Source organism: Papio anubis, chromosome 20, assembly GCF_008728515.1.
Source record: "Papio anubis isolate 15944 chromosome 20, Panubis1.0, whole genome shotgun sequence".
In the NCBI taxonomy this organism is placed as follows: Eukaryota; Metazoa; Chordata; class Mammalia; order Primates; family Cercopithecidae; genus Papio; species Papio anubis.
Window position 1 is genome coordinate 12,391,372 of NC_044995.1, and position 27,108 is coordinate 12,418,479.

At 47.0% G+C, this 27,108-nt stretch overlaps 1 protein-coding gene and 1 pseudogene across 6 annotated transcripts in view; both read right to left on the reverse strand.

Moving 5' to 3' along the window:
* Positions 1–211: 211 nt before the first annotated feature.
* LOC101000133 lies at positions 212–9,423 on the reverse strand (annotated as a pseudogene).
* The window catches only part of ZNF418 (zinc finger protein 418), a 30,925-nt gene continuing 5,718 nt past the window's right edge, over positions 1,902–27,108 (reverse strand). For 2 of the 6 annotated variants that reach the window (XM_031659343.1, XM_031659337.1), the window contains exons 3-5: positions 23,740–25,902; positions 16,588–16,751; positions 4,381–4,474 (exon numbers count right to left, since the gene is read on the reverse strand). In XM_031659343.1, coding sequence (XP_031515203.1) covers positions 24,272–25,902 — 1,631 coding nt within the window. In that variant the 3' untranslated portion in view covers positions 4,381–4,474; positions 16,588–16,751; positions 23,740–24,271. Of the gene's footprint in view, positions 2,011–4,360; positions 4,475–16,383; positions 16,752–20,992; positions 21,040–23,739; positions 25,903–27,108 lie in introns of those variants that run through there. The other 4 variants (XM_031659340.1, XM_031659338.1, XM_031659339.1 and 1 more) reach the window with 4 other exon arrangements.

Genomic DNA, 27,108 nt, shown 5'->3' on the forward strand with positions numbered 1-27,108 from the left:
TCATATTCTAATATAAAAATAATGAAGGCCAGGTGCAGAGGCTCATGCCTGTAATCTCAGCACTTTGGGAGGCCAAGGTGGGTGGATCACTTGAGGTCAGGAGTTCAAGACCAGCCTGGCCAACATGGTAAAACCCCGTCTCCACTAAAAATACAAAAATTAGCCTGGCGTGGTGGTGTGTACCCACAATCTCAGCTCCTTGGGAGGCTGAGGTAGGAGAATTGCTTGAACCTGGGAGGCCCAAGTTGCAGTGAGCCAAGATGGGACCACTGCACTCCAGCCTGGGTGACAGAATGAGACTCGGTCTCAATGCAAAGTCTCTTAAGACCAAGGAGAGCAGATATTCTGATGTTTCCCACATCGACAGCACTCAAGTCCTTTCTCCAGTATGAACTCTCCTGTGTTTAATGAGACTGGATGTTTCAGCAAAGGATTTCCCACATGCACTGTACTCATAAGGCCTTTCTCCTGTGTGAACTCTGATGATGAAGGAGGGTAGAGCTTCGCTGAAATCTTTTTCCACATTTGGTGCATTCATAAGGCCTTTCTCCAGTGTGAATTCTCCTGTGTTTAATGAGACTGGAACATTCAGCAAAGGATTTTCCACATTCACTGCACTTATAAGGCTTTTGTCCAGAATGAACTCTTTTATGAACATGAAGCGCAGAGCTGGAAAGAAATGATTTCCCACATTCCTGCATTCATATGGCCCTTTCTCAGTGTGAATCCCCTCCTGATGTATAGTCCGCGCTGTACTTATTGCCAAATAATTTCCCACATACCTCCACTCATATGGCCTTTCTCAGTGTAGACTCTCTCATGAACAAGATGATACTTCCTGTTAAATAATTTCCCACATTCCCTACAATTGTAAAGATCTTTCCCCAGTGTAGAGTCTCAGAATTGTTCAGTGAGGTGGGATCTGTACCTAAATAATTTTTCCCTCCTTGCACTCATAGGTCTTTCTCAGTATGACCTAAGCTGATGTTAGTGAGTTGCCCTTTTTGACCAAAAGATTTCCCACATTCTCCACATTTTAGCAAGGTCTTTCTCCAGTGTGAACAAGCTGATGAAAGTTCAATAAAGCAGAACTTCTGGTGAAAAGATTTTACATTCCCACAGTGATAAGCTGTCTCCAGTGTGACCTACAGCTGATGTTGAATGAATTTGCCTTTTGACCAAAAGACTTCCACATTCTCACACTCATAAGGCCCTTCTCCAGTGTGAACATGCTGATGGTTAAGGCTGCCCTTCTGACTAAAGATTTCTCACACTCCCCACAGGGAAAAGCTGTCTTTCAGTGTGAACTCGCTGATGCTGAATGAGGCTGCTCTTTCTACTACAAGATTTCCCACTCTCCACACTCATAAGGTCAGCACCAGTGTGGTGCTTGCTGATGATTACTGGAAGCTGACATATCTGCTAAAGGATTTTCCACAATCACTGCATACATAACATCCATCTCTAGTGAAAAGTTTCTGGTGTGGAATAACTGAGTGTTTGGTGCTTGCAGGCTTGTGTCGTTTTTCCACACCCGAGATTAGTTTTCCCTCTGAAGTGGAGCCGTGCCAGATTTCACTATCATGTTCTCCTACAGGATAAGCGGCTTCTTGTTGGCATAATCCTGAATTGGGCAGCCGCGTCCTCCCCAAACTCACAGAAGACAAGCGGCTCCTGTGACACCCGAGCTTCGTTTCTTTACAAAGCGATTAAGCTACTCTGGCCACTCTTTCTGCAAATTTTATACCTAATATGCAGCTGAAAGGTGCTGATTAAGGTTTGCAATGTCATCCAAGTTTTTCCTGCAGCCCTCTCCTGTTCAGCTTCTGGCTACAGTGAGTTTTCTGAGTGTTTAATAGAGACAAATCATCCCGAGATGAGCCACACATTTCACAGGGTGAGCCTTCTTAGGAGAAACAACTGCCCTAGGAGTCCTGTTCTGAGACTCTCTTTGTACAGAAATGCTCTGCTTAGACGGTGCCTCCTTATCTTTTGATCCACACCAACAATCTGAAAGAAAGAAAATGCTGGTCAAGTGCAAAGTACCTCTGACGGGAAGGCACAGCCCACCCACAAGTACGTCTCACAAATTGAGGAATTACTCTATAAAAATATTTCAGGAACAGAATGTTGGCTTCAGGATGAAGATGGGCCTGCTGGCTGGGTGCGGTGGCTCACGCCTGTAATCCCAGCACTTCGGGAGGCTCAGGTGGGTGGATCACCTGAGGTCAGAAGTTCGAGACCAGCGTGACCAACATGGTGAAACCCCATCTCTACTAAAAATACAAAAATTAGCTGGATATGGTGGTGGGCGCCTGTAATACCAGCGACTCGGGAGGCTGAGGCAGGAGAAACATTTGAACCCAGGAGGTGGAGTTTGCAGTGAGCCGTGATCACACCACTGCACTGTAGCCTGGATAACAGAGCGAGACTCCATCTCAAAAACAGTAATAATAAATTTAAAAAAAGAATGAGCTGCCCAGCATTATTGGACTATAAAGGTCACAGAATCCAGGAGGTCTCATGATGTAAAGAGCACAAGCATACATGCAACACAGGGAGCAGAGGCAGGGTCCATAGCTCCTTCCTCTAAACACAAGTTGTGCACAGAATCTTATCTCCTAATGACATGTGAGTGCTATGTAGAAGCATTATGGACTGGGTGTGGTGGCTCATGCCTGTAATCCCAGCACTTTGCGAGGCCAAGGTGGGCGGGTAACCTGAGGTCAGTAGTTCGAGACCAGCCTGGCTATCACGGTGAAACCCTGGGTCTACTAAAAATACAAAAAATTAGCTGCACGTGGTGGCGCAGACCTGTAATCCCAGCTACTCGGGAGGCTGACGCAGGAAAATCACTTCAACCTGGAAAGCAGAGGTTGCAGTGAGCCAAGATTGTGCCTTTGCACTCCAGCTTGGGCAACAAGAGTGAAACTCCATCTCAAAAAAAAAAAAAATATATATATATATATATATGCATATGTCAAGACCAAGAAAACATGAGTACAACACAGCAGAGGGTGGTCATGGATGGTTTAACAATGGGCATACACTTCCTAATACACAATTGATATACCAATATTGGTGACAACTGCAGATGAAAGCACAAGAAAAATGGATGAGATGTGGAGTCCAGAGATGTGAATATTAGTCTTGGGGTGGATATCACAGTAGAACTGGAAAGGTACAGAACTAACAAGTGTGAAACTCTCAACAATGGGAAGAAAAAGAAAAACAGTGTGTGCCTACTCATACTGCCACAAAAATACTCGGCAAATATAAATGGTTTCTGGTACCATTTAGATAAACCCCTGAAGTCATGCCCTCCCCCAGCATGGCACTCCTGAGGGACAGGCTCCCTTTGAGCCTATCATGATGAGCCTGAATTGAACCGCATCTTGTGAAACATTGAGGACTCTCCATCTCACCCCCGGTACACGGGACTGGATGATATAAGCATGAAGGGAGAGACAGCAGAGATGAACAGCCAACACTAGCTCAGCACAACTAAGCACCTGACAGCCCACAGTTTACTTAGAGTAAACTAAGTATTACAAGAGAATTCCTAAGCAGGGTCTTGCAAGAACAGTCTATGGTCTATGTAGGTAGTGACAATGTCAATGAAGGCAATTCTCAGCACAGGGAGGTAGGAAGAATTGTCAGATAGAGGAAAGAAGTGTTAGTAGAACCTGGGCACACAAGACCTACCGATTTGGACAGTCACCTGACAGCCAGAGAGCAAGCAAAGTGGATACATTAAGGTGCCTATAAGACTCCTGTCTCAGACTCCTTCCCTGGGAGCCTGGAGCACAGGATGTGTTGGAGCTGCTTAAGGAGAGGAAAAGGCAATACACACACCTTACTCCTTTTTTTTTCCTTTTTTTTTCTTTTTTTTTCTTTTTTTTTTTTTTTTGAGACGGAGTCTCGCTCTGTCCCCCAGGCTGGAGTGCAGTGGCCGGATCTCAGCTCACTGCAAGCTCCGCCTCCTGGGTTTACGCCATTCTCCTGCCTCAGCCTCCCGAGTAGCTGGGACTACAGGCGCCCGCCACCTCGCCCGGCTAGTTTTTTGTATTTTTTAGTAGAGACGGGGTTTCACCGGGTTAGCCAGGATGGTCTCGATCTCCTGACCTTGTGATCCGCCCGTCTCGGCCTCCCAAAGTGCTGGGATTACAGGCTTGAGCCACCGCGCCCGGCCCACACACCTTACTCCTACCAACCACGCAACTCACACAGAGAAGTGTAGAAGGAACCCATGTCCAAGCTCCTTAAGTGAGAAAGACAGTCTTGTCAATGAAAAGGGGAACAGCAACACTAGCTCAGCTCACAGGGTGAGCGTGAGCAACTTACCCAGGGAGGATATAAGTGCCAGGTTCTCTAGCATCACATCACGGTACAAGCACCTCTGAACCTCACTAAGAAGACTCCATTCCTCCTGGGAAAATTTCACAGCCACATCTTCAAAGGTCACAGTGTCCTGCTATGATAGTGACAGATGAAACCACAAACAGCCCCTCTGCTGAGGTACCACAACCCACCTCGCCACACAGCCACCCTTGCCCATCCTCCTCCCAAGGTCCCCAACATAGAGCTGAAACTATGTCCATTGGTGCCTTTGTCTCTTCATGGGCCCACTTGTCAACTGCCATCAGCAATAAGAAGTAGGTGGACAAATAAGCATCCATGCTGAGGTCTGGAGATAAAAAGGTCCACCCCTTTCTGAATAGTGATATCCAAGCTCACATAAAGCCCAGGGCAGCTGCCTGAGCCCATCGGACAAACTCGCTCTCTAAATATACATCATTCTTTATACTGCACAGACACGTGCCCACCGCCACGCCCACCTGAGTTTTCCCCACCATCAGCCTCTCTCTAGCATCCCCACAAATAGAAGTTTGTTTTTTGGGTGTTTTTTTTTTTTTTTTCTTTTTTTTTGAGACATAGTCTACCTCTCTCACCCAGGCTGGAGTGCAATGGCACGATCTTGGCTCTCTGCAGCCTCCGCCTTCCGGGTTCAAGTGATTCTCGTGCCTCAGCCTCACAAGTAGCCAGGATTACAGCCATGTGCCACTATACCCGGCTAATTTTGGTATTTTTTTAGTAGAGACGGGGTTTCACCATGTTGGCCAGGCTGGTGTTGAAATCCTGGTCTCAACTGATCCACCCGCCGTGGCCTCCGAAAGTGAGGAGATTACAGGGGTGAGCCACCACACCCAGCCCCCACAAATAAAATTATTTCACAAAATTAAGAGGGTATAATGGCCCATGACTCCCTTGGGAATATGCAATGGTTTGTTTACATAACTCTGCTGGTAGGGATGGAATTGAAACCCACTACAAAGTGTAACAACCTGGAACCCTGCCTCATCGCCTTGATAAAAAGGGTTGTTAGGCTAGGATACATTATCCAAGAGAGCAGAGTGGGAATGAGATTTGTACTCACACCTTTTAAGGTTGTCCCACTATCACAAGGTGTCAAAGTGACACATCATATTGGGCCTTCAATTCTGGCCTTATACCAACATGTGGATAAGCATCCAGAGTATGCCTGACAAATACAAACAGGATCCAATATCAACACAGAATTTCCACGGTTTCCAAGAGTAGTGGTAATCCCAAATCATCCTGTGAATGTCTCCCTGAGTGACTCCATAGCCACACAGAACTGCATGTGGCTTCAGATATCCACGGCCCTATCCCACTTCTGTGCTGCACCAGCTGAGACCTCAGCTGTAGCAACCCTCCTCTGTCCACCTAATGCCGTGTAAAGCCCAGCCCCTGGATTTGTGAACCAAACCAAATCTACTATCACAGATGAGCATATTTTTCACTGCCCACATGCACCAGGCTGAATGAAACTCCCCAGGCACTCCCAAAGTCCTCTAAAAACGTTTGTGAGTCCAGACAGTGATAAATAGTTACAACTTTGGCACCGACTCAGGCCTAAGTGTCACGTTCCCTGAATTACTCCTATGCTTCTGCATACATCTATCTCTTGTCTGTTCTCTCCTTGGATGTCTATGTCCCCTTCCAAACTCTACTGTCTGATACGTCCTGCCATGATGGTCACTCACACCCTCTCAGGTGTTTAGGAAACCCAATAACATCCCTCGGGGACGTAAGTAAGAGATCCACTCCTCAGCCTGTGATCACACCTTCCTGGCCCCTGAAAAGATTTACCACCATAATCGGAAGCATGTCCTCCTAAGTGGGACCCATAACTAACTTACCATAGTTCACCCATTAGCTTTCATATATCAGACATCTCCAGTATCAACACCCTCCCAGATACCGCATCCTGTATGTCTAGTTAACCATTTGATGCCACCACTTATTGGTCCCTGACTCTTCATTTGGTCAAATAACACTCTTGATATCCACAGTCAATATTATGTCAATACCAACTTCATGTTAGCTGATGGAGCGTCCATGGCTACAGCTGCTAAGATCAAAAACCTTGGGCTCATGCCCGATTCCTCTTTCATGCCCTTATCATCCACATTAGAAAACCTATTTGTCCGCCTGGCGTGATGGGTCATGTCTGTAATCCCAGCACTTTGGGAGGCTGAGGAGGGCAAATCACCTGAGATCAGGAGTTCGAGACCAGCCTGGCCAACATGATGAAACCCCGTCTCTACTAAAAATAGAAAAATTAGCCGAATGTGGTGGTAAATGCCTGTAATCCGAGCTACTTGGTAGGGTGAGGCAGGAGAATCACTTGAACCTGGGAGGCGGAGGCTGCAGTGAGCTGAGACCGTTCCACTGGACTCCAACCTGGACAACAGAGTGAAACTTGGTCTCAAAAAACAAACAAACAAAAAAACCTAGCGTCTCAGCTGGGCCCACTGACTCATGCCTATAATCCAAGCACTTTGGGAGGCCAAGGCGGGAGGATCACCTGAGATCAAGAGTTCGAGACCAGTCTGGCCAACACGGTGAAATCTCGTCTCTACTAAAAATACAAAAATTAGCGGGGTGCGGTGGCATGCACCTGTAATCTCAGCTACCTTGGAGGCTGAGGCAGGAGAATCGCTTGAACCCGGGAGGCGGAGGTTCCAGTGAGCCGAGATCACGCCATTGTACTCCAGCCTGGGTGACAAGATCGAAACTCCACATAAAGAAAAAAGAAGAGAAGAAAGAGAAGAAAGAGGAGAAGGAAGGGAGGGAGGGAGGGAGGGAGGAAGGAAGGAAGGGAGGAAAGAAGGAGAAAACCTAGCTGTCTCTTTACAAAAAGTGAATCCTGAATCCAGACACATGTGATTTTCCACATATCTGATCCATTAACCCTCACCTGGATTATGGCAGTAGCCTTATCTCTGACCTTTCTTCCTCTTCCCTCAACCCACAGTGTGTGCACCAAAGTCCAAGGAGATGAAGCCTATAGCCAGATACAACTGGGGTAATATCACCTCCTGACTTTGATCCGTTTTATCTCTAAGCATTTCACAACCTGGTGGCAACTCCTGGGTTAACCTTCCAAGGGTGTTTACATTGGTTGACAGAAATGAGAATACCTCCATATAATCTGCCATGGCCTTAGTATCCTGGGTTTAGAGATTCTCCAGGGTCCTCGGATCAAAGGACTGAAAAAAATGGCACTTCAGAGTCCCAGGACACCACAAGCTAGAGAACCTGTGGATGGGGTCAGGACCAATGAGGGAATGGAACACCCCTCCCACTTCCCTGTCAATGGGTTCCCTAAGTGCTTCTGCAGCTAAGTGCCTGAGGGACAGGCAGACATTACAAACATGTCGCGGGATTTGATAAGCTCAGGCCTCCCAAATGCTTCTTTTTTTTTTTTTTTTTTTTTTTTTTTTTTTTTGAGACAGGGAGTCTCTGTCGCCCAGGCTGGAGTGCAGTGGGCTGATCTCGGCTCACTGCAAGCTCCGCCTCCCGGAGTTCACGCCATTCTCCTGCCTCAGCCTCCCGAGTAGCTGGGACTGGCCCACAGCAGCGCCCGGCTAATTTTTTGTATTTTTAGTAGAGAGCGGGGTTTCACCGTGGTCACCGATCTCCTGACCTTGTGATCCGCCCTTGCCCGGCCTCCCAAAGTGCTGGGATTACAGGCGTGAGCCACGGCGCCCGACCCCAAATGCTTTCTTGTAACTGGAGCCAGGTAGCCCTAAGGCTGGTTGTCTGAGCTGCTTGTCTCAGTGCAAAATGTCATCTCTACCACCTATGTGAATTCCTAAAACAGAGATTCAACCTCCCAAAGGTCCCAAAGTCTTCATCCTCTCTCTCTCTCTGATGTTCTTCCTTTGAATGTCCTTTGAGGAAACCTTAAAAGCCTGGATTTGGATCATGTCCCTCCTTTCTTCAAAACTCTCCATGGCTTCTAAGCGTCATGATGAATGCACAGCTCTCAGCCCATTTCCTCTTCAGGAAGAGCTCCACCTCAGACTTTATTTCCCAACAGGCACCTGTGGACCCGCGTTCCATCCTCCCAGATCAAGATCCAGCTCAGGCCATTGCCTGCACCCCTTCCTGTGCCTGCGCTCTCCCTTGCATCAGGGCTATCAGAGAGCAGGTGAAACTGGTTTTGCAAAGAGTGGCAGGAAATTATGACAGTGAAAGAAATCAGACCCTAATTGACTCCATCTTGCACCCAACCTTTTCAGCTGTCCTTGTTTGATATTATTCCTGGGCATAGGCTGAATTAACTTAGGAAGATTCAGTTCATGGTTTCACTCTGAAACAAAACTGATAATAGCCCTTTCCTGAACAGACACGCACTTCTTGCCTGGAGATCAGCCTGCCTTTGCCAGGACTAACAAGTGCTTCTAAGATTAGAAATTACGATTTGAGGGTCATGCAGTTTCTTGACTCCAAGATTCTGAACATCCCGAGGTGCTCTTAGAAGATAACACATCCCACTACTGTAAAGCTAAGATCAGTGCTTGAGGTAATTTGCAGATCCTGCACTGGATGGATCAGCCCCAACACACAGACCCGGTAATCTGGGTCAATCCAGTTCTCCATCCCACAGAACAGAAAACAGCATGAAAAGCCACATCAACCCCTATGAATCCATCTCCAACCTGACCCATCAGCACTCCCCACTTCAAGCCATTACCCACCAAATTAGTTTTGAAAACTCTGATCCGGAATGCTTGGGGAGACTGATTTGAATAATAAAACTCCTGTCACTTTCCGAACAGCCAGGCGGCTCTGCATGAATTACTACTTCTTCACTGCAATTCCCCAGTCTTCATAAATCTGCTCTCGCCAGGTAGCTGGCAGGTGAACCCACTAGGCCGGTTACACGGGACCCCTCTCACGGCGCCTCAGTGTCCGGCGGGTACCGACCACGAACCCTGAGCAGGAGCGGCTCCCTGGATTTAGGACCTGGGTGGCGGCGAGGAGTGACCTGAGGGGCTGAAAGGCCACAATTACTTCGAGTTTGGCGCCTGCGGCTTTGGCAGCTGCCATCCCGGACTGCCCAGGGAAAAGCCGCGGCCGAGGCAGTGGGCGCCCGTCCACAGGACTGCAGAGCAGCCTCTGGGCACCGAGGGGCTGATTTCTCTACAACCGGGGTTCAGTCACGCGGTCTCACCCAGCACTCATGGGCCTGAAGCTGGGGTACCACCCGCATCACCCGATCCAACCGCGGCCCAGCTACTAGAGGGCAGGGTCACCGACGCCACGTTAGGTGCACCACGTAAAGACTTCTTTCCAGTCCCTCATTGGCTCGGCGCTGTCGTTTAGCATGGAAACTTTCTAGGTACTTGTGTAGCTCCCCAAGGTTCAAAGTATCAAAGAGAGGCTGATAGAAGAGGAGGTCTGCAGGAAAAACTCCAGCAGTCAGGTCTGGGGCTTTCCTTAAAAGCACCCTATGGCAGTGTGATGGCTCAAGCCTGTAATCCCAGCACTTTGGGAGGCAGCGAGGCCCGGATCGAGGTCAGGAGGTCCGAGACCATCCTGGCTAACACAGTGAAACCCGTCTCTATTAAATACAAAAACTAGCGAGGCGAGGTGGCCCGAGTAGCCTGTAGTCCCAGCTCCCGCCGAGGAGGAGGGCTGAGGCGGAAGAATGGCGTGAACCCGGGAGAGGCGGAGCTTGTGAGCGAGATCCGGCCACTGCACTCCAGCCTAGGCGACAAGAACAAGACTCCGTCTCAAAAAGCGCACCCGCTGGCAGGGGCGCGGTGGCTCCGCCTGTAACCCAGCACTTTGGGGCAGTAGAGGTGGGCCCGGATCCGCGAGGTCAGGAGAGATCAGGCCATCCTGACTAGCATGAGTGAAACCCGTCTCTATTAAAAATACAAAAAAAAAGTTAGTTGAATGGTGCGGGCACCTAGTCACAGCTACTCTGCAGGCTGAGGCTGAGAATGGCATGAACCTGGCAGGCGGAGCTTGCAGTGAGCTGAGATCACTTCACTGCACTCCAGTCTGGGTGACAGAGGGAGACGCTGTCTCAAAAAAAAAAAAAAAAAAAAAAAAAAGGCGCCTTTCTACGGCAGTGGACGGGTCTCACCTAGCCTTAGAAGCTGTATTCAGATTCCTGGAGACTAGTGTCTGTAACTAATCACTCAATAATTTGGGAAAAAAAACTATTTCAGATTTTGGGGAGCTCAAGCTAAAACTATTATTTAGGATTCTCCCAAAGGCTAAAAATCCAAATTACCATACCATTTGAAACAGTCGTTCAGTCGCAAAATACCCGAACTGGAAGCAGAGGCTGATAAACGTTATTGTGTTATAACGTTTCTGAAGGCCCTCAGAAGCATTAGAGTCCCTAAGGCAAATCATGGAAGGGAGAGATGTGCTTCCCTAAAGCAGGAGTGCGAAGTTGAATCTCTGTGATTCCTACAGAAAACAACTCTCCTGCTCATAGAATCTGTGAAAGGAAAATCTTGTGGCCTCAGAATTACTAACGGAAAAGTCAAGCTGGGAACTGCTCAGGGCAAACTTGCCCCATTCTATTCAAAGTCATCCCTCTCCTCACTGAGACAGATGCATATCCTGACTGCTTCCTTTGGAAAGGCTTATCAGAAACTAAAAAGAATGCAACTGTTTGTCTCTCTACCTGTCTACCTGTGACCTGGAAGTCCCCGCCCTGCTTCGAGTTGTCCCCGCCTTTCTGGTCAGAACCAATGTACTTCCTACATATATTCACTGATGTCTCATGTCTCCCTAAAAGGTATAAAACCAACCTGTACCCCAACCACCTTGGGCACATGTCGTCAGGACTTCCTGAGGCTGTGTCACGGGCATGCGTCCTCAACCTTGGCAAAATAAACTTTTTTTTTTTTTTTTTTGAGACAGTCTTGCTCTGTCGCTCAGGCCGGAATGCAGTGGTGCAATATCGGCTCACTGCAACCTCTGCCTTTTGAATTCAAGAAATTCTCCTGCCTCAGCCTCCTGAGTAGCTGGGATTACAGGTACACGCCACCACGCCCGGCTAGTTTTTGTATTTTTAGTAGAGATGGGGTTTCACCATGTTGGTCAGGCTGGTCTGAAACTCCTGACCTTGTGATCCCCTCCGCCTCGGCCTCCCAAAGTACTGGGATTACAGGCATGAGCCACCGCACCCAGCCAACTTTGTTTGAGACGCAGTCTCACTCTTTGGCCAGGTAGGAGTGCAGTGCCGTGATCTCGGCTCACTGCAACCTTTGCCTCCAGGGTTCAAGTGATTCTCCTGCCTTAGCCTCCCGAGTAGCTGGGAGTACAGGCACGTGGCACCATGCCCAGCTAATTATTGTACTTTTAGTAGAGACGGGGTTTCACCTTGTTGGCCAGGATGGTCTCGATCTCCTGACTTCTTGATCCGCCTGCCTTGCCCTCCAAAGTGTTGGGATTACAGGCGTGAGCCACAGCGCCTGGCCAACAAAATAAACTTTTAAAATTAACTGAGACCTGCCTCAAATTTGGGGAGTTCACAAATCATTGTAGCAATTAATTGAACAACACCTTTTCCCACTTAGTATCCTTTACCTGACATTCTTTTTTTTTTTTTTTTTTTTTTTGAGACAGAGTCTCGCTTAGTCGCCCAGGCTGGAGTGCAGTGGCCAGATCTCAGCTCACTACAAGCTCCGCCTCCCGGGTTCACGCCATTCTCCTGCCTCAGCCTCCCGAGTAGCTGGGACTACAGGCGCCCGCCGCCTCGCCCGGCTAATTTTTTGCATTTTTAGTAGAGACGGGGTTTCACCGTGTTAGCCAGGATGGTCTCAATCTCCTGACCTCGTGATCCGCCCGCCTTGGCCTCCCAAAGTGCTGGGATTACAGGCGTGAGCCACCACGCCCGACCTACCTGACATTCTTATATTCAACTACTTTTAGTAATTTGACATCAGTCTTTTTTTTTTTTTTTTTTTTGAGAGGGAGTCTCGCTCTGTCACCCAGGCTGGAGTGAAGTGGCACAATCTCGGCTCACTGCAACCTCCGCCTCCCGGGTTCACGCCATTCTCCTGCCTCAGCCTCCCGAGTAGCTGAGACTATACACGCTCACTACCACGCCCGGCTAATGTTTTATATTTTCAGTAGAGACGGGGTTTCACTGTGTTAGCCAGGATGGTCTCGATCTCCTGACCTTGTGATTCGCCCACCTCGGCCTCCCAAAGTGTTGGGATTACGGGCGTGAGCCACCACATGACGTTAGTCTTATAAAGAACAATAACACTGGGCACGGTGGCTCACGCCTGTAATTCCCGCACTTTGGGAGGCCGAGGCAGGTGGATCACCAAGTCAGGAGATCAAGACCATCCTGGCTAACACGGTGAAACCCCATCTCTACTAAAAATACAAAAAAAAAAAAAAAAAAAAATTAGCCAGGTGTGGTTGCATGCGCCTGTAGTCCCAGCTACTCAGGAGGCAGAGACAAGAGAATCGCTTGAACCTGGGAGGCAGAGGTTGCTGTGAGCCGAGATCATGCCATTGCACTGCAGCCTGGCGACAGAGCGAAACTCTCTCTCTCAAACAAATAAACAAAAAACAATAAAAGAAATGGTATTTTGGTAGTGGTAATGGCTACAGTCTGTAAAAAGTAAAGTAGAGGTTCCTCTTCAAAGACTTTCCTCCCCATCTAATTAGGAATAAATGGTAACTTCTTTTAGAAGCAAAATTTATTCAAAGACCTGTTTTAACATTCTTAGGTATCTGCTAGCTGTGATAAAAAAAAATCTATGTACTTTATGTTCTTAGCTCCCACAATTTAGCCTAAGTATTTGCCCTGATATGGTTACACTGGTCCAAGGAAGCATTAAGTCATATCCTGTTCCTCTTCCTTATTTGAAAGTGTTTTTGCCTTTCTTAGCATTCCACAAGTTAATTCCTCCTTCGTTTTCCTCTGCCTTTGCCTCTTTTAAAAAAGTTCTACGTTGCTAGCCAATCAGGACAAATACAGAATGTGAATTTGTATTTAGTCAATGGAAACCAGACATAGCAATAAGGTGGATGCATCAGGTTATAAATGATCCTGTCTTCTTTGTTCGGTGTACTCTTATAGCAAAACTGCCAGCGAGTGTACCGTTTCTGCAGAAACTAAAAATGGCCTTGCTGAGGAAATTAATGTTCAAGTGCTATTTCTTTATGGCACCAAGGAACAAGCATTTCAAACAGTCCTTAAAGGTGGTGCTCTCCATCTGGTCATACTGGGCGTTTGTTAAAGCCATGTGTTCCTGTCATTGATGGGAAGTGATTAATTGATTTATCTTGAGAGTAGGGAGTGTTCTGCATGAAAAATTAGTATTACATGAAAGGAAGAGTTGTAAATTGCAAGATACAAAAGCCTATTAATACTGACCAGGTAGACCGGGCACAGTGGCTCACGCCTGTAATCCCAGCACTTTGGGAGGCCAAGGCAGGCGGAGCACCAGGTCAGGAGTTCAAGACCAGCCTGGCCAAAATGGTGACACCCAGTCTCTACTAAAAATACAAAAATTAGGCTGGGCGCAGTGGCTCACGCCTGTAATCCCAGCACTTTGGGAGGCCGAAGTGGGCGGATCACGAGATCAGGAGATTGAGACCATCCTGGCTAACACAGTGAAACCTGTCTCTACTAAAAATACAAAAAAATTAGCCGGGCAAGGTGACGGATGCCTGTAGTCCCAGATACTCGGGAGGCTGAGGCAGGAGAAACACGTATACCCAGGAGGAGGAGCTTGCAGTGAGCAGAGATGGCGCCACTGAACTCCAGCCTGGGTGTCTCAAAAAAAAAAAAAATTAGCCGGGCATAGTGGCACGTGCCTGTCGTCCCAGCTACTTGGGAGGCTGAGACAAAAGAACTGCTTGAACCCGGGAGGCAGAGGTTGTAGTGAGCCTAGATTGCGCCACTGCACTAAAGCCTGGGCAACAGAGCGAGACTCCGTCTCCCCTACCGCCAAAAAAAATACAAAAAGCAAAAAGCAATAAAACAGGCTGAGGCAGGAGAATGGCGTGAACCCCAGAGGCAGAGCTTGCAGTGAGCTGAGATCCGGCCACTGCACTCCGGCCTGGGTGGCAGAGTGAGACTCCGTCTCAAAAAAAAAAAAAAAAAAAAAGAAAACACTGACTAGGTAATTATCAAACAGTTTTGACAGAAGTGGGTCTATGGAAGCATCAGTAGATGGTGAAAAAACTTAGGACCTCAGAGAAATGTTAGCACCCATGTCCAAGAGATGAAATTATGCTCAGCACATAATTGGAATGGTCAGTCTGATGGTTTTGGCTTCAAAATGAGGTTCTTCTTCTTCTTTTTTTTTTTTTTTTTGAGACAGTCTCTGTCGCCCACGTTGGAGTGCAGTGGCGCGATCTCAGCTTACTGCAACCTCCACCTCCCGGGTTCAAGTGATTCTCCTGCCAGGTGCGGTGGCTCATGCCTGTAATTCCAGCACTTTTGGAGGTTGAGGCAAGTGGCTCACCTGAGGTCAGAGGTTCAAGACCAGCCTGGCCAACATGGTGAAACCCTGTCTCTACTAAAAATACAAAAATTAGCCGGGCATGGTGGCGCATGCCTGTAATCCCAGCTACTCGGGAGGTTGAGGCAAGAGAATCACTTGAACCCGGGAGTCAGAGGTTGCAGTGAGTGAAGGTTGCACTGCATTCCAGCCTGGGTGACAGACTATGTCTCAAAACAAAACAAAACAAAGAGATTCTCCTGCCTCAGCCTCCAGAGTAGCTGGGATTACAGGTGCCTGCCACCATGCCCAGCTACTTTTTGGATTTTTAGAAGAGATGAGGTTTCACCATGTTGGCAAGGCTGGTATGGAACTCCTGACCTCAGGCAATCCACCCACCTCGGCCTACCAAAGTGCTGGGATTACAGGCGTGAGTCACCATGCCTGGTCATGAATTAAGTTGGTTCATACAATCCTCCATCCAACCTCATGGGATGACAGGTAATTTTCTCACAAGGGAATACTTGCTTTCTGAAGGGAGTTGTTTATAGGTTAAGCAAAACCAATTTAAGAGCCTTCAGCAAAGTAATATGAAAAGCTTCTGCTAATTTCACCAGGTGAGAGACAGGGTCTTGCTCTGCTGCCTAGGCTAGAGTGCAGTGGAGCAATCATAGCCCGCTGTAACCTCAAATCCCTGGGCTCAAATGATCCTCCTGCCACAGTCTCCCACACAGCTAGGACTATAAGCATGTGCCACCATGCCCAGCTGTTTTGATAGAGACAGCTGCTGTGTTGCCCAGCTGGTCTCTATCATGCTTGATCCCTACCCTATTGACTCCAATAAGGATGGCACCATGTACAAGAAGTGAATGAGAGCCAGAGCTAGAACTGAAACATAGGGCCAGGCGTGGTGGCTCATGCCTGTAATCCCAGCACTTTGGGAGGCTGAGGCACGCGGATCACCTGAGGTTGGGAGTTCGAGACCACTCTGACCAAAATGGAGAAACCCCACCTCTACTAAAAATACAAATTAGCCGGGTGTAGAGGCACATGCCTGTAATCCCAGCTTCTTGGGAGGCTGAGGCAGGAGAATCGCTTGCACCGGGAGGTGGAGGCTGTGGTGAGCCGAGATCATGCCACTGCACTCCAGCCTGGGCAGCAAGAGCGAAACTCCATCTCAAAAAAAAAAAAAAAAGAAAAAAGAAAACGAGACACAGGGTTTATTGAGAACTTAGATACAGGGCAGTCCAGGAGCAGCAGGCTGGACAAGAAAACCACTATCATTTGTAAGAAGCATGCAGTTCATATAGTATTTTCACTTATCACCCTCCACCCAGCTCAAAACAAAGGGCCTCATTGCAAGGAACAGGCCAGGGGTTCAGAAACCTCTGGGTTGGCCACTCCCAGATTCCTTCGTTTGGAACGTTGAACCAACACTCTTCTTAGACCACAGGGTCATTCTTAAGGTGTGCTTATTACTGTCAGATGTATGTGTTATACAGTCTCGAACTCCTGGCCTCAAGGATGTTCTTGTCTTAGTCTCCCAAAATGCTGGAATTAAAGGCATGAGTCCCTGTACATGACATGATGAGTTTTTATTAATCTCTTTGTTAGTTTCATCAACCCAGAAGACATGGGAGGGTATGTAAAATAAAAATGTTAGAAAATGGGCCACATTTTACAAATTCAGATTGTATCTCCAGTTAAATGAGTTCCTCTATTGCTGTGTAATTCACAAGAAATTCTCCAAGAGGGAGTTACCAATCCAACACATATTTACCCACGACTTCCACGGTGGCTCTTCTGTAAGAATATGCTTGAATCCAATGACAGAACATGCAGATCATAATCAGTTCATATCTATAATCTTGGGCTGGAGGCAAATGCATATAGTTTGCCAAATATGAAAAGGTGAGGTGGGCAAAGGGAAATGCCCTTGAGATCCTTGAAAAGAAAGAAAATTCAGTTATAGTTTGATACTTAAATACATGGGACAGCACTTTGTTAAATTTCAAGATAAAAACCAAAAGCATGCCAGACGGTGGCTCAACCTGTAATCTTAGCATTTTGGGAGGCCAAGGTGGGAAAATCCCTTGAGCCCAGGAGTTTTGAGAGCAGCCTGGGCAACATGGTGAGACCTAATCTCTACAGAAAAAATTTTTTTTTTTTTTTTTTTTTTTTTTGAGACGGAGTCTTGCTCTGCCGCCCAGGCTGGAGTACAGTGGCCGGACCTCAGCTCACTGCAAGCTCCGCCTCCCGGGTTCACGCCATTCTCCTGCCTCAGCCTCCCGAGTAGCTGGGACTACAGGCGCCCACCACCTCGCCCAGCTAGTTTTTTGTATTTTTAGTAGAGATGGGGTTTCACCATGTTAGCCAGGATGGTCTCGATCTCCTGACCTCGTGATCCGCCCATCTCGGCCTCCCAAAGTGCTGGGATTACAGGCTTGAGCCACCGCGCCCGGCCAGAAAAAATTTTAAAATTAGCTGAGCGTGGTGGCACATGCCTATCCTAGCAAGTTGGGAGGCAAGAGGTGGGAGGACAGCTTGAGTCCAGCAGGTCAAGGCAGAAGTGAATTGTGATTGTGTCACACTGTACCCAGCCTGGGCAACACAGTAAGACGGTCAAAAAAAAAAAAAAAAAGCCAGGCACCATGGCTCATGCCTGAAATCCCAGCACTTTGGGAGGCTGAGGTGGGTGGATCACAAGGTCAGGAGTTCAAGACCAGCTTGAACAACATGGTAAAACCCCGTCTCTACTAAAAGTACAAAATTAGCCAGGCATAGTGGTGCATGCCTGTAATCCCAGCTACTTGGGAGACTGAGGCAGGAGAATCACTTGAACCCTGGAGGCGGAGGCTGCAGTGAGCTGAGATCGTGACACTTCAGCCTGGGCAGACAGATGAAGACTCCGTCTCAAAAAAAAAACGAACCATAAGCAACCTTCTAATTCATTGCAGACGGGAGTATTTTTGTATTTAGTGACAGACTTACTTAATCCATTTATGCCAAAGGATACAAAATATATATATATATATATATTTTTTTTTTTTTTTGAGACGGAGTGCAATGGGATGATCCTGGCTCACTGCAACTTCTACCTCCTGGGTTCAAGCGATTCTCCCGCCTCAGCCTCCCAAGTAGCTGGGATTACAGGTGCCCACAACCATGTCCTGCTAATTTTTGTATTTTTAGTAGAGAGGGGTTCCACGTTGGCCAGGCTAGTCTTGAATTCCTGACCTCAGGTGGTCTGCCTGCCTTGGCCTCCCAAAGTGCTGGGATTACAGGCATGAGCCACCGCGCCCAGCATAATTTTTTATTTTTTTCAGACAAGGTCTTGTTCTGTCACCCAGGCTGGAGTACAGTGGTGTGATCATAGCTTAGAGCAGCCTTGATTTCCCAGGTTCACGTGATCTTCCAACTGCAGCCTCCTGAGTAACTAGGACTACAGGAGCACACCAGCACATTCCACCATTTTTTTTCTCTTGAGTTTCGCTCTTGTTGCCCAGGCTAGAGTGCAATGGCACAATCTTGGCTCACCGCAACCCTGCCTCCCAGGTTCAAGCGATTCTCCTGCCTCAGTCTCCCCAGTAGCTGGGATTACAGGCATGCGCCACACCGCCCAGCTAATTTTGTATTTTTAATAGAGACGGGGTTTCTCCATGTTGGTCAGGCTGGTTTCAAACTCCTGACCGCAGGTGATCTGTCGCCTTGCCCTCCCAAAGTGCTGGGATTACAAGCATGAGCCACCGCGCCTGGCCTATTTTCTTATTTCTTAATGTAATGGAAAATAAACAAAATTCATTTTTGTGAATTTTTTTCACAAAGTTCATTTTTGTGAAGCAACAGACATGAAGAGACACTTTACCTAAAAAGAAATACCCATGTATTTAAAAAATGAATTTTTTTTTTTTTTTGAGATGGAGTCTCACTCTGTCGCCCGGGATTGAGTGCAGTGGTGCAATACTGGCTCACTGCAAACTCCGCCTCCTGGGTTCACGCCATTCTCCTGCCTCAGCCTTCAGAGTAGCTGGGGACTACAGGTGCCAGCCACCACGCCCGGCCATTTTTTTTTTTTTTTTTGTATTTTTAGTAGAGACGGGGTTCCACCATGAGGATGGTCTCGATCTCCTGACCTCATGATTCACCCGCCTTGGCCTCCCAAAGTGCTGGGATTACAGGCGTAAGCCACCGTGCCTGGCCTAAAAAATGAAAATTTAAAAGGCTAACCATACTCTCTCTGTAAGAATTCTCAGATACTGGTGGTAGGAATACAAAAGGAAGTAATCATTTTAATTTAGGTCAGTTTGGTATTTTTTTTTTATTTTTTCAGAGTTTCGCTCTTGTTGCCCAGGCTGGAGTGCAGTGATGCGATCTCAGCTCACTGCAACCTCCGTCTCCTGGGTTTAAGAAATTCTCTTGCCTCAGCTTCCCGAGTACTTGGGACTACAGATGCGTGCCACCATACTCAGCTAATTTTTTATTTTTAGTAGAGATGGGGTTTCACCATGTTGGCCAGGCTGGTCTCGAACTCCTGACCTCAGGTAATCCACCCGCCTCAGCCTCCCAAAGTGCTGGGATTACAGGCATGAGCCACCATGCCCGGCCCAGTTTGGTGGTACTTTTCTTTTTTTTGAGACGGAGTCCTGCTCTGTAGCCTAGGCTGGAGTGCAGTGGCACGAGCTGGGATCACTGCAAGCTCTGCCTCCCGGGTTCATGCCATTCTCCTGCCTCAGCCTTTGGAGTAGCTGGGACCACAGGCGCCTGCCACCTCGCCCGGCTAACTTTTTGTATATTTAGTAGAGACGGGTTTTCACCATGTTAGCCAAGATGGTCTTCATCTCCTGACCTCATGATCTGCCTGCCTCGGCCTCCCAAAGTGCTGGGATTAAAGGCGTGAACCACCACGCCCGGCCTTTTTTTTTTTTTTTTTGAGATGGAGTTTCACTGTTGTTGCCCAGGCTGGAGTGCAACCGTGTGACTCAGCCCACTGCAACTTCTGCCTCCCAGTTTCAACTGCTTCAGCCTCCCAAATAGCTGGGATTACAGGCATGCGCCACCGCACCCGACTAATTTGTATTTTTAGTAGAGATGGGGTTTCTCCATGTTGGTCAGGCTGGTCTCGAACTCTCAACCTCAGGTGATCTGTCCGCCTCCGCCTCCCAAAGTGCTGGGATTATAGACATAAACCACTGCGCCCAGCTAAGCCACCACGCCCAGCCTGGTATTTCTTAAAAAGTTTTACCTACCATGTGACTCAGGCACTGCACATGGAGATATTAACATAAGAGGAGTAAAATATATGGATATGAATAATTATATTTAAATGTCTGTATCAGTATTATTTATAACAGACAAAAGTGAGAAGCAAATCAAATATAAACAGATGGATTAATATGCACACACTGATGTTTCACACCATGTCATACTTCTCAGGAATATAAAAGGAATGAATTAGTCATATATCATCACTCATAGCAAAATAAATGACACAGTAGAGAACCCAAAAATGAAAAGAGGAAATAGTTTAAGATATCATTCACATAAAATTCCAGAAAACACAAACTAATCTGTTTTAAAGCATACTAAATCAATGGTTGTCTGAAGAGCAGAGAGGAACATCCTATTAAAAGGCTCAAGCCATGCACGGTGGCTCACACCTGTAATCCCAGAACTTTGGGAGGGCAAGACAGGCGGATCACTTGAGGTCAGGAGTTCGAGACCAGCCTGACCAACAGGGTAATACTCTCTCTAATAAAAATACAAAAAAAATTAGCCAGGTGTGATGGTACATGCTTGTAATCCTAGCTAATAGGGAGGCTGAGGTGGGAGAATTTGTTGAACCCAGGAGATGGAGGTTGCAGTAAGCCGAGATGGCGACACTGCATTCCAGCCTGGGTGACAAGGCTCTAGGTAGGACAACATAGGGAGGCTTCATCGCTTTAAAAAATAATAACAGTAATGCCGGGTGCAGTGGCTCACACCTGTAATCCGCACTTTGGGAGGCCAAGACAGGTGGATCACTTGAGGTCAGGAGTTCGAGACCAGCCTGGACAACATGTTGAAACTCCGTATCTACTAAAAATACAAACACTAGCCGGGCATGGCTGTGCATACCTGAAGTCCCAGCTACTCTGGAGGCTGAGGGAGGAGAATCGCTTGAAGCCAGGAGGTGGAGGTTGCAGTGAGCCGAGATCACGCCACTTCACTCCAAGCTGGGCGACAGAGTGAGAGTCTGTCTCAAAAACAAAACAAAACAAAACAAAACAAAGTAGGCATGGTGGCTCAAGCCTATGATTCCAGCTACTCAGAAGACTGAGGTGGGAGGACTGCCTGAGCCCAGGAATTTCAGATTACAGTGAGCTATGATGATGTCGCTGCACTCCAGTCAGGTAACAGAGTGAGACCCCGACTCCAAAAAGTAAATAAAAAACAACAGGCTCCAGGTAACTATGAAGGCGATGGATAAATTATATTTCCAAGGGTTTCTTTTTTGTTTTTTTGAGATGGAGTCTCACTCTGTCACCCAGGCTGGAGTGCAGTTGCATGATCTCAGCTCACTGCAAGCTCCGCCTCCCGGGTTCACGCCATTCTCCTGCCTCAGAATCCCGAGTAGCTAGACTACAGGCACCCACCACCACGCCCGGCTATTTTTTGTATTTTTTAGTAGAGACGAGGTTTCACCTTGTTGGCCAGGATGGTCTCGATCTCCTGACCTCGTGATCCACCAGCCTTGGCCTCCCAAAGTGTGAGACCTGGTACTGCCCGGCTTTTTGTATTTTAGTAGAGGCGGGGGTTTCATGTTAAGCCAGGATAAGGATCCTCAATCTTGATACCCGCCCTCGATAAAATAAGGGATTAAGGTGTGAACCATAAACCGGCTCATGGGTTTCGAGTCAAACTTATAATTTGGTTCGAATATTATGGATTTATGAATATCGAAACCATTAACATTTTTTTTTTTTTTTTTTTTTAGGCGCGGAGTCCTGCGGCGCTGTCACCCAGGCTGGAGTGCAGTGGCTTGATCTCGACTCCTGCAAGCCTCCGCCTCCCAGGTTCAGGCCATTCTCCTGCCTCAGTCTCACAGTAGCTGGGACTACAGAAGCCACGCCACCATGCCCGGCTAGTTTTGTATTTTTAGTAGAGGCGGGGGTTTCACCATGTTAGCCAGGATGGTCACCGATCTCCTGACCTGGTCCGCCCTCGGCCTCCCAAAGTGCTGGGATTACAGGCTTGAGCCACCCAGCGTGGCCGAATGTCATTTATTCCTTATTATGGCTTTAAAAGAATTGGTTCAAAGAAAAATGTGGGCTGGGCGTGATGGCTCCAAGCCTGTAATCCTAACCTTTGGGAGGAGGCTGAGGAAAGATTAGCAGAAGAGTTCGAACTGCAGCGAACTATGATCACCAGCCACTGTACTCCAGCCGGGTCACAGAGCAACACCTTGTCTTAGAAAATAAAAAAAGAAAACATGGATTTTCTATTATTTTTGACAAAATGCTTGACAACTATACAAAATCTCCTCATGTCCCAAGTGTGGCAATGAGTCTCTGCGGTAGCAAATACTGATTGAGCCAGGAAGGCCATTTTCACCTGATTAGACTGGAACTGGTTGGTCACAGACCACATCACGGGACTAAGTCTCCTTCTCCCTGTCTCTTCCTCCTGCCAGTGCAGGCATGGCCCTGAGGTGAACAGCCAAGAAAGGTGCAGGAATCCACACCAAATCCTTTATATTATTTCCTTTGACAATGGCCTCAGCTACACAAGATTCCATAATTACGAGGAGGTTCTGAGAATTTCTGTACCTGAAGGGTTACACACATAATGGCCATCCAATGTGGATGTCATTTTGATGGCGATGCATTCCAACTCTGTTCTTGCCGTGTCCTCCTGCCTATAAATGCAGAAATTCTATAAATTATGATTTCCTGTTACAATCATAACCTGGCGGTGGTGGCTCAAGCCTGTAATCCGGCACTTTGGAGGCCCGGTGAGCCCGGAATCCTTGAGGTCAGGAGATGAGACCATCCTGGCTAACATGGTGAAACCCGTCTCTACTAAAGCCACCAGAAAACTGCTTGTGTGGTGGCGGGTGCCTGTAGTCCCCAGCTACTTGGAGGCTGAGGCAGGAGAATGGCCTGAACCTGGGGCCGGAGCTTGCAGTGAGCGAATCAGCGCCACTGCACTCCAGCCTGGGTGACTGAACTCTGTCTCAAAAAAAAAAAAAAAAAAAAAAATTCTCATAACCTGGGACACCACCCTATGAAACTCTGGATATGAGGGCACATGGCTGCATTGCAGGATCTAGGGAACTGATTTCCCTCAGCAGGACTGAGCAGAATGCAATATCCCTTGTAAAAGAGAGAAAAATCTCAGTTGATCTCAGAAGCATCAGAGGATGTCACAAACACTGTTCCCTTCTCAGGTTGATCTATAAACCCAGAAATTATTGGAGTATCTAGTCAACAAATAAGGACCATAAAGTTCTGGAGTCTTTGGAGGCCTTGGGCAGCCATGAAAACTATGCCGCAAGTGAAGAGACAGTATATTCTGTCATCATACTGTCCCCTCTGAGGCACTCAAAGTCCAGTGATCCCAACAAAAGTTGTTTGCCCCTTTAGGACATCAGAACCCAGTTGTTTCTGAACCACCCCAAAGAGTAAATACAACTCTCAAGATTGAAGGAAGCTTAAGCAATAAGGCCTTAGTCATTGCACAAATCAGAGCAATAAGAGGCAGAATGTTCTTTGGTTGGAACTTAAGAGGCTGAAAAATTCCACTTAAAGAATCACATGAGACTCATAAGGTCCCTGAAAAAGGTAGTCCATCTTTTCAAGCTGACAGAAGACTCCTCTGGTCCAGTACTGAGACAGATCCATGGTCTCACTCATCAGAAATAAATGAGAAAGGAATGACAGCCAAGACTACTCACCAATTCCTCTGGCCAATGAAAGACAACCAAGGTTTACTTCTGGAACATCATGGGGTGAGTGAAAGATGCACGGTGAACACCTGCCTCGTGGCCGACATAGAATGGTTGCCAGATAACTGGCAGTCACATAAGTCTGGCAAGGGAACACGGCAGGGTGAAAAGTGCCATGCAGCTCTAACATAATCGAGTTTATGCAGATGCTGGATGTATGTCATTCAATTTAGGCAGATGGCTCCCCCATAAGGCATCTCCTCCAGTGTTATGTTTTACAAGAAATAATATTTCCTGTATGTGTACAGTGTTTTCCTTAAGAGAACAATCTGTTAACCAATGAGAGAAGGCGAAAGGCTTTCTCACATTCGTTGCACTCAAGAGGCACTTCTGCAGTGGAAGCTCTTCTGTATGTAATAAAGCAAGACTTCTGCATAAAGAATATTCCACATTTGTCACACTCATAAAGTCCTGATCCAGTAAGAACCCTCTGATCAAGAGGATGCACAGAGATTTAGCTAAAGAATTTCCCAAATTTCTTTCACTTGTAAGGACTTTTTTCTGTGTGAACTCTCTGATGTCGAAGGAGAGAAGAGCTTCGATGAAATGATTTTCCACATTCACTGCACTCATAAGGCCTTTCTCCAGTGTGAACTCTCCTGTGTTCAGTAAGACTGAACGTTTCAGCAAAGGATTTCCCACATTCACTGCACTCATAAGGCTTTCCTTGAGTATGAAGTCTCTGATGTTTAAAATGCGCAGATCTTCGAGTAAATGTTTTTCCACATTCACTGCATTCATAAGGCCTTTCTCCAGTGTGAACTCTCCTGTGTTCAAGGAGACTGGAGAAGAATTTCCCACATTCTCTGCACTCATAAGGTCTTTCTGCAGTGTGAATTTTCTGATGTCGAAGGAGGGAAGAGCTCTGATGAAATGACTTTCCACATTCTCCACACTCATAAGGCCTTTCTCCAGTATGAACTCTCCTATGTCGAAGAAGGGAACAGCTTTGAGGAAATGATTTCCCACATTCACTGCACTCAAACGGTTTTTCTCCAGTGTGAACTCTCTGATGAACACGAAATCCAGAGCTGTCTAGAAATGATTTCCCACATTCATTACATTCATATGGCCTTTCTCCAGTGTGAACTCTCTGGTGTTCAATGAGGTGGGACTTGCCCCTAAATAATTTCCTACAGTCTCTACACTCGTAAGGCCTTTCTCCAGTGTGGCTTCGCTGATGCTGAATGAGGTTGCCCTTTCGACTAAAAGATTTCCCACATTCTCCACACTCATAAGGTCTTTCTCTAGTGTGAACTCGATGATGTTCAGTGAGGGTGCCCTTTTGACTAAAACATTTTCCACATTCTTCACACTCATAAGGTCTTTCACTAGTGTGACCTCGTTGATGTTGAATCAGATTGCCCTTTTGAGTAAAACATTTCCCACATTCTTCACACTCATAAGGTCTTTCTCCAGTGTGAACTCGTTGATGTTTAATGAGGGTACCATTTTGACTAAAAGATTTCCCACATTCTCCACACTCATAAGGTCTTTCTCCAGTATGAACTCGTTGATGCTGAACAAGGCTGCCCTTATGACTAAAAGATTTCCCACATTCTCCACATTCATAAGGTCTTTTCCCAGTATGAACTCTCTGATGATTACTGAAGCTATCATATTTGATAAAGGATTTCCCACATTCGCAGCAATAACATTCTTCTCTAGGGAGAAGTCTCTGCTGTTGAACAAGTATGTGTTTGGTGCCAGAATGTTTCATGCATTCTCCAGAGCTGTAATGAGTATTTCCCCCCTGAAAGGCAGACTCACACTCAGGTTTGCTGTTTGACTTCTCCCCAGTGTGAGTGGCCTCCTGCTGCAGTAATCCTGAGCTGGGCAAAAAGTCCTTCCCACTCTGAATGAAGACAGATGACTCCTCTGACACATGGAACTTACACCTCTTCACAAACAATGCTTCTTCAACACTGCTTCTATAGGGTTTCTCTCCAAGGTACTGATTCTGGTGCTGATGGTTTGAACTATCATACAGTTTATTCCCCCATGCCTCACACTTGTGCAGTTTCTGCTTGTGATGTGTCCCCTGATGATCTGCCAAGTGCAAAATGTTCCACTTAGAAGATGCCTCCTCATCTTCCGATCCACACCAATAACCTGAAAGCAAGAAAATGCTGATGAGTTCAAGTTAACTCTGGTGGGAAGGCACAGCCCACCCACAAGCGTGTCTGACAAACCGAGGAATTACTCCATGGAAATATTTGCAGGAACAGAACGAATGTTGGCTTCACGTGGAAGATGAGGCTGTCATTAACGGGCTATAAAGGTCACAGAATGTAGGCACCATGATACGAAGGGCATAAGCATACATGAACACAGAGAACTGAGCCAGGGTCTACAATTCTTTTTTTTTTTTTTTTTGCTTCTTGAGAGACAGGGTCCCACTCTGTGATCCAGCATGGAGTGCAGTGGGATAATCTCTGTCTCCTGGGCTCAGGTGATCCTCCCACCTCAGCCTCCACAGTAGCTGGGACCACAGGCACATGTCAATATGCCCAGCTACTTTTTGTTGAGGTGGGGTTTCGCCTTGTTGCCCAGGCTGGTCTCAAACTCCTGGGTTCAAGAAATCCATCCACATCGGCCTCCTAAAGTGCTAGGATTACAGGTGTACGCCAATGTGCCTGGTGTGCAACTCTTTCCTTTGCAAACCACTTGTCTGCAGGAAATTATCTGATGACATGTTAATGCTATATAGAAGGCTATGTCCAGGCCTAAGAAAATGATTACAAGACAACAGCTCTTGCTCAGAACAGTTTAACAATTTGTATACACTTTGCTAATACACAATGTGTATGCCAGTATTGGACAGCACTTCGGAAGGAAACATGAGAAAATAAATGGTTGAGATGTGGAGTCCAGAGACTTGAAGATTCATTGGGGGATGGATATCAGAGTACAAGTGACAAGGTGTACAACCGACAAATTCGAGGCTCTCAAGAATGCAGAAAAAAAGACAGAAATAGTGAGTGCCTACTGGCCACAAAAATATTAGTCAAATAGAATAGGTTTTTGATACGATTTGCCTAAAATCTCAAACTCATGCCCTCCCACCAGGTGCCACTCCTCAGCGACAGGTTCCCTCTCAGCACATCAGGCTGAGTCTGGATTCAGTTGCCTCTTCTGGAGCACTGAGGACTCTCCATCCCACCACCAAGACGATGAAGTACATGGAACCTGGATGACATAAGTACTAAGGCAAAGATAGGGCAGAACTGGGGCAACTAGCCTCTGTGGCAGCAAATACTGATAAGCCAGGAAGGCCATTTGCGCCTGATTAAACTGAAATGCTGGCTGGTCACAAAG